This window comes from Ammodytes marinus (genome assembly GCF_949987685.1).
Source record: "Ammodytes marinus genome assembly, chromosome: 15".
NCBI classification, from domain to species: domain Eukaryota; kingdom Metazoa; phylum Chordata; class Actinopteri; order Uranoscopiformes; family Ammodytidae; genus Ammodytes; species Ammodytes marinus.
This window is the reverse complement of record NC_137219.1, coordinates 19041907-19048899: the sequence shown is the minus strand read 5'-3', so window position 1 is coordinate 19048899 and position 6993 is coordinate 19041907. Positions and strand designations below refer to the sequence as shown.

General features: G+C 42.5%; 2 protein-coding genes across 4 annotated transcripts; one reads left to right on the top strand and one right to left on the bottom strand.

The window, feature by feature from the left end:
• Positions 1-458: 458 nt before the first annotated feature.
• On the top strand, positions 459-3547 carry rhd (Rh blood group, D antigen; the record flags this gene model as incomplete). Its single annotated transcript, XM_080042065.1, has 10 exons — positions 459-609; positions 885-1071; positions 1283-1433; positions 1573-1720; positions 1862-2034; positions 2550-2687; positions 2765-2892; positions 2986-3065; positions 3287-3360; positions 3521-3547. 10 exons carry the CDS (start codon positions 459-461, stop codon positions 3545-3547), a joined length of 1257 nt encoding a protein of 418 aa, XP_079898191.1.
• A 268-nt stretch (positions 3548-3815) lies between these two features.
• tmem50a (transmembrane protein 50A) lies at positions 3816-6956 on the bottom strand. 3 transcript variants are annotated; one of them, XM_080042994.1, is made up of 7 exons: positions 6841-6914; positions 6192-6319; positions 5673-5785; positions 5202-5269; positions 4972-5064; positions 4621-4681; positions 3816-4513 (listed from the first exon to the last, which is right to left on the bottom strand). In XM_080042994.1, exons 2-7 carry the CDS (start codon positions 6291-6293, stop codon positions 4468-4470), a joined length of 483 nt encoding a protein of 160 aa, XP_079899120.1. In that variant the 5' UTR covers positions 6294-6319; positions 6841-6914; the 3' UTR covers positions 3816-4467. The 3 variants fall into 3 exon arrangements, with proteins under 3 accessions (XP_079899120.1, XP_079899121.1, XP_079899119.1); XM_080042995.1 differs by having other exon boundaries at positions 6192-6327; positions 6841-6895; XM_080042993.1 differs by having other exon boundaries at positions 3817-4513; positions 6192-6297; positions 6840-6956.
• Positions 6957-6993: the final 37 nt, after the last annotated feature.

The window sequence follows — 6993 nt, the reverse complement described above, 5'->3', positions numbered from 1 at the left end:
TTTATTTGTTTTATTTTACAAAATTATTTTTGCAGCATTATTGGCCTATATTGTTATAGGCCAATACGGCTGCATTTTGTTCAGTCCCTCTTCTTGAAAACAGGTCATGAAGAGAGCATTTTAAAAAGCAGTAGTGGGCCTAATGGCAACCCAATATGCAATCCAACATTTATGATTAGGCCTATATATTTGTCTTGGCCTAAATCCTCTTTAAAAATGTGTATTTTATGGGAGGAATTGTTAGTCTTTGGTTGAAACACACACACACACACACACACACACACACACACCCCACAACCATCCAACTTCTCATGACGAGTCAAAACAGACGTTTTGATGTCCAGCAACTGATAAAAAAAACGAAAGTGCTGTGCTATATCTTGGGGGTCACACCCTAATAGACGTGCAGGGGCTAAAAGTGTGTCAGTTGGAAGAGAAGTGCGCAGGGAACATGTCCAATGGCTCCTCGGTACGCACCAAGTCTGCGCTCCCGTCTGGCACCTTTGCTGCTTCTCCTGCAGCTGGTGTTCATTGTTATATATGCCTTTTATGTTGAGATCGAAAACGATGTCAGAGCAGATGGGATTACCTTCAGTAAGCTTTACCCAGGTGAGTAGAAAGTGTGAAGGTGGGTGTGTCTGACACAATGGTGAAAGGTGCTGAATTTGAATAACTTATTATTAATGGGAAATACTTTCTGAGCTAATGCATATAGACTGTTTGAAAAGACAAATACAGTTACATACTTGAATCCAGGATGAAGGGATGGGCTGCATGAAGTTATAACTGCTGGCCATTGATAAACTCACAGTTGGTTCCTTAAAGAGAGCAGATGGCCCACCTCAGTTTTTTCAAAGTCTACACTATTACATTTTCTCTTGCAGAATTCCAGGATGTGAACGTGATGGTGATTCTTGGGTTCGGCTTCTTGTGCACCTTTCTTGTGCGGTATGGTTTCAGTGGCTCTGGCTTCAACCTCCTTGTGTCTGTCATGGCCACCCAATGGGCTGTCATTCTCACAGGAATTGAGTCCTGGTATTACAGAGGAAAGATCAAGATAAATTTGAGAAGGTAGGTCATCATCATTAGACAAGACAGGCATCTTGCCACGTTTTAAATTTGAATGACAAACAACTGTTTGAACAAATGAGTCCCACTGAATCCAGTTGTCCTTATCTACAGCCAAACGAAAATGTATCCTACTATACTGTGTTAACAAACTTCTAAAAAGTATAATATACACGTCGCACATTTCTAATGTATTCAAGGTTTGTTTTAATAGCTTAGTAGTGGCCCAGATGTGTGCAGCTTCTGCACTCATTTCGATTGGGACTGTGCTGGGGAAGACCAACCCCGTCCACCTCATCCTCATTGCCCTGTTGGAGGTGTCAGGGTTTGTCCTGAATGAGTGGCTACTCCAGACTCTGCTGAAGGTAAAATACCTTTAATCCTAGTCTTTAATCACCCTTACATCAATTCTTCAGGCCAAGCATAGGCGTGACTGTACTATATACTGTGTACCGATATCTTACTGTCTGTGTTAGAAATTATGAGGAAGTTTTCCATCTCTAGGTGCCGCTTCTGGACAGCATCATGCTGCTTCACGTCTTTGGGGCTTTCTTTGGACTCATGCTGACCTGGAGCCTGTATCGGAAAGGATCAGAGCTACCATTTGAAAAAGAGAAATCTGATCGCAACACTGTGTTATTCTCAATGTTGGGTAAGTGTGTTTTGGTTCACATTTGGGTTTGAAGGACGGAGCAGCAGGTGGGTTGGCCGTCCTTCCATTGCAGATTTAAGTTCAAATCAGGCACCAGCAAAGTAGATTCTTAATAGAAATCCCCTGTGTTCTGTTCTGCAGGGACTGTGTTTCTCTGGATGTTTTGGCCCAGTTTTAATTCAGTCCTGGTTGACGACCGTACTCCTGGGAGGAAGCTGTGGGCCGTGTGCAGCACCTACCTGGCCATGGCTGTCAGTGCTGTAACTGCAGCTGCTGTGTCGGTGCTCTCCAGTCCCAAGGGAAAACTCAACCCGGTATGGTCCGACATATGAGAGTGTATGCGTAGAGGGTCACTAATGGCTGGAGCAAAAGGACTTACACATGTTTAAGTAGCAAAGAAGTCACTCATAAATTGAACCGACCTGTACGCTTAAAGGTGGAGTCATTTCTGGAGAATTCTTGTTGACGATATCACTTTGACAAAATCACTGAATATCTCCTCATGTTGCAATACCTGTCCGTACGGTGTTCGGTGGAAAAAAATCTAGTCTAGGCTCTGTAAATGGGTATGTTGCTGGCTACGGTTGGCGCCCTTTGTTTGCAAATCCATTGTTAACATGCCAGTTTACAGAGCCTAGGCTGTCTATTAACACCGGATTTTCTTTCAGCGCATACACAGTACTTACAGGTAGCGGATCATGAGGAGATGTTGAATGATTGTGACAAAAGGGGATTTTGACAACAAGCGTTCTCCAGAATTGCTGGCTCCACCTTTCATTTTAGTACGTTCTGATTTGTAACCAGGCATATACCTTCACTCCTCTGTCAGGTCCTCATGCAGTCCTGCATCCTTGCTGGCGGTGTTGCTGTTGGGGTTTCCATGTCAGTGGTTCAGCAGCCATGGGAAGCTATGACAATCGGGTTCACGGCTGCAGTTGTATCGACCATCGGATTCAGATATCTCAAGGTTTTGATCACAAGGACACAGCCCCCTTGATGAAGTAATGCATCCATCACATCCACTCATATGGTCTTCTTTTCCAGATCCACATGCTGCTTGCATTCCAGTGCCATGACACCCGCGCCGTCCTGAGCACACATGGACTCCCTGGTCTCCTGGGATGGCTGGCACACCTCCTTCTACAGATTAAAGACTGCGATGATCACACAACGTGAGAACGCAACGGTGATTTGATACCATAGGCACCACCACACGTAGACACACAGAATGTGCACCCTGAGTAATTGCTCCTTTTTTCCCACAGGGCGATCAGGTTTGCTGTATTTCACATTTCTTCTCTCCTTATCACCATCGCCCTCAGCCTGTCCATGGGAATCATCACAGGTAAGTCTTCTCTAGAAAGGTTAACAGCCTGGCACAGTCGTGTTAATTACTTTAAGTTTTCAGTATTTTAATCTAATCAAGGGATCACCTTAGGTAACCTATTTTTACAGTGGGCGAAGATGTACAAATTTACAACCGCAGGTGTAAATCGGTGCAGTATTATACCAAATGTTTGACATTTGTAACCTTTCCTAATAGCTATTTTATATCATTGTATAAAGGGCTCCTACTCAATTGGAACTTTTGGAGACCGACCCAAGACAAGAAATGTTTTGATGACCAGGCATTCTGGGAGGTAGGCATTGTTCATTCTTACAAGCTAACAATATCTAGCAGAAGTTTCCTGTAGACTATATTTGTTTTGCACTGACATTTCTTTAAATCAATTATAATGATCTATAGTGAATAATCTGTTTTTGTTGTGATATAACTCAAACATTTTCATGTTTTTGCAGTTTCCCCATCTTGCCGTGCGCAAGTGAGAATATGGATAGAGAAGTGGACCAAGTCTGATCCTGGAAGTATTAACTCTTTTTAGTGATCATTCATGTCAAATGTATATGTATATAATAATAATGTTTTACTTTTTTGCAAAGTATTGAGTAGATCTTTTTTACGTGTGCAAGACTGTGATAAATAATAATTAAAAAACAAGGTAGAACCACAATGCAATGGTCTTCTCCTGCTCATTTTGTCTGTTTAATGCTGCGAAGTTTGTCAGAAACTGATCTGATGTTTGAATGGTAAACACGCATATGGGTTAAGTGTCGCAACCAACCACAAATCTCCAGTACGTATACAACATGCTACAGCCGTGATACCTTCATAGACTTCTAGACAGTGTGAGCCAGGTAACCTTTGAAAAGAATCTGGATGACTGCAAAGTTTCAGAGCGCACAGTGTTATTTCAGGAAGAAAAAAAATACAAACAATCCCTTATGGTTACATTCAGTAAATGTGTACACTATTATGAAATATTGCCTTAAATGATATATTGTACCATAAATAATGAGTTTTTTTCCCGCATAAGAGACAGTTCAACCTAAAAGGATGTCATTGAAGTAAGTATACCCAAAGGAAATGTGGACAGTCCAGGGAAGTAAAGCTCCCGAAATACACTTTTCTTTTATACACAAGTTGCAAACCATTATAACAACATGGCTACACAATGTGATTGCAAACAGACACATTGTCTGATGCGCCAACCTTTAAAATGTCCAACCATCAAGGAATCTATGAAAAAGTTCTGCTTAATTATGATTTACAGCAGGATGGGATAAATTAAACATATTAATTTGAAAGCTAAAAAAAGTTTATATATAAACTGAATAACCACTTATTGTCTCATACAATATAGAAAGCAGAGCGTATAAACAGTGGTCACACTGACACATAAAGTCCTTTACTGCCAAAGATCCTCTGTACGTCCAAACTTGAAGACCAAGCCCCTATTTAGAAGACAGGAAAACTGTGTAAGGAAAATAGTTCCACAAAATAACTGTGCCGAAGAGTAAGCATGTTTGAACGAAGACGTCGCTGAAGACGATTGACTTACCCAAAGAAAATGAACGCATTTTGGAAGAAAATGGCAATACCAGGGTAGACAATGGGCCTCTCTGCAAAAGACAACAGATTTAGATGTTAGATAATCAGGCTGCATTTGAAATTTGACACAGTGCCACATCTACTAAGTGAGTAGGTGAACATTCTTGGACTGCATATTTTTCTCAAATCACATGTATATTCAGCTACTGCATCAAACTGGGATCTCTTTAATTCTAAAAAGGCACACTTCTGCGTTGCTCAAGACTGAAAAATACCTCTCAATAACACACCCAAAAACTGAGCAGTAAACAGTCACCGCCAGTAAAGACATCACGCGCTTTGGCAGACAAAGAGGACTTACGGGGGACCACGAATCCTCCAAACAGAATCCACATGGAGGCGATGAGGGAGCCAAAAGCCAGCATGAAGCCGATGAAGAGCCACACTCGAGCGCCTGCACACACAGATAACAAAGGGCGGGGTCAGTTGGTGACTCAACACGGCGCTTCGTTATGGGTTTTGCGATTCACTGCGTGTGTGGTGTAATGGTAAGACGGGAAAACAAGTCTGAACGGAGGTCGGCATACACACCTGTCTGTCCCAAGCAGCCTTCACTGTAGCTGTCTCCTCTCACCTGGCCGTTGGAAACCGCATTTATCCTAGACGGATTAAATGAGATAAAAAATATATTATTGAAAAAAATATTGGAAGTTTATTAGTGACTTACTTTTACCTGATTAATTATGCTGATGGACCACAGGGAAATAACCGTCACAAGGTCCACTCACTTGGTGTTTCAAAAGCTTTTCAACCACATGGCATGACCCTCCTAAGCAGATGGAGTGGCTCAGTTGTCATGGAGACTCTCCCCCTCCTTTCTCCAATATGGGACAACCAGTTATCATGTGACTGAAGCTCTATACTTAGGTCATGTGATAACAACTACATCATCTCCATAACAACTGAGCAACTCTTTGGAAGAAGCTGAAGCACCACCACACATACAAAAAATGAACCTTGTGATCGGTCAAACTGAAGAAGCAGAAACAGCCTGTCTCTTACATGAGAAAGGCCACCGTAGCAATGACCCCGCAGGTGTGATAGGCATGATGGAACTGATCCTCCTGGTTATATTTCACCGCTGCGTCGATGATGATCCACCAGCCTGTGAAGAACTGCAACAACAGTGGACCACAGTCAATCCAAATGACGAGCGACAACAGAAATCTCATGTGTAATATTAGATGTAATAAGCCCCTCTGTAGCTGTAGCGCTTAAAAGGTGGAGTCAGGAGTCAGCGATTCTGGAGAAGGCTTGTTGTCAAAATCTTTTTCTGTCAGTGAATATCTCCTGACGAGCCGCTACCTGACTCTGTACTATGTGTGAAAATCCAGTGTTAATACACAGCCTAGGCTCTGTAAACGGGCATGCTGCTAGCTAGGTGACCCCCCCCCCTCCCTTTGTTTAAATGCCTTTGTTTACATACCAGATAGTTACTGATTTTGTCAAGTATTGTCCAGAATCGCTGATACCGGCTTTAACCCAGAAATAAAAGTGTCATAACAGTGTGTGTCATCATACCAGAACTCCCGCAGCCACAGACGCGATGGTGTTTCTTTTCTCAGCCCAGTCCACATTGCACTCGCAGTCCCCGCACCGGATTCCGTCCAGAAAACCTGACATGACTCTGGGAAAGGGCGTCAGGTATCAGAATGCCCGGAAGTGAAGACAAAACACTTTATGGAACAATACTCATCTTGAATCTTTTAATAGGTCCATGTCTTGAACCCATGACGTTTTTTCATAAAGTAGAAAAGGAAGACTTCCCCACAAAAGGCTCACAGACATCTTGTGGGAAACAATGTACACGTTTGTGCGCAGTCGCTGTAGGCTACTGTAAGATGCTTAACGCCAAGCGCACACACACAACAATCGAATGCGACAAGAATACACTAATGTTCTGTACCATCTATTCAACAACAAGGCTTTCGATGAATCCACATAATGATTGTGAAAACATCAATGCGGTATCAGTTAAAACACGGCTATGTCGTCGGTTTCTTTTGTTCATCGCTTTGGCACTAGCAAACATTTCCTTGAAGGTTTCTGCTCGCTACGAAGTCGCTAGAAAATAAGAGCACAGCTCAAAAGACAACGCTCGTGTCAATTAAAAACACAAAGACCAACGGCGTTACGTGCTTATAATGTAATTTTCCAAGAGATTCTTACCTTTTATTTTCGTTGTTTTGATGTGGACCCCCTAGTTAAAAGCGACTTAGCTTCCCAAAGAGCTTGCTCATGCACATGCGCACTCCATCCCACACCCATTTGGTCCAAACGCTGTTGATATTGTTGCCTTCAGGTGCTGTACAGAGAATGGGAT

Coding starts and splice junctions, on each gene's coding strand:
- tmem50a (XM_080042993.1), bottom strand. CDS start 6,293: ATGTCAGGTTTTCTGGACGGAATCCGGTGCGGGGACTGCGAGTGCAAT. Junction 5,786..6,191: donor CTGTGGCTGCGGGAGTTCTG/GTATGATGACAC, acceptor CTGTTGTTGCAG/TTCTTCACAGGCTGGTGGAT. Junction 4,682..4,971: donor TGGAGGATTCGTGGTCCCCC/GTAAGTCCTCTT, acceptor TGTCTTTTGCAG/AGAGGCCCATTGTCTACCCT.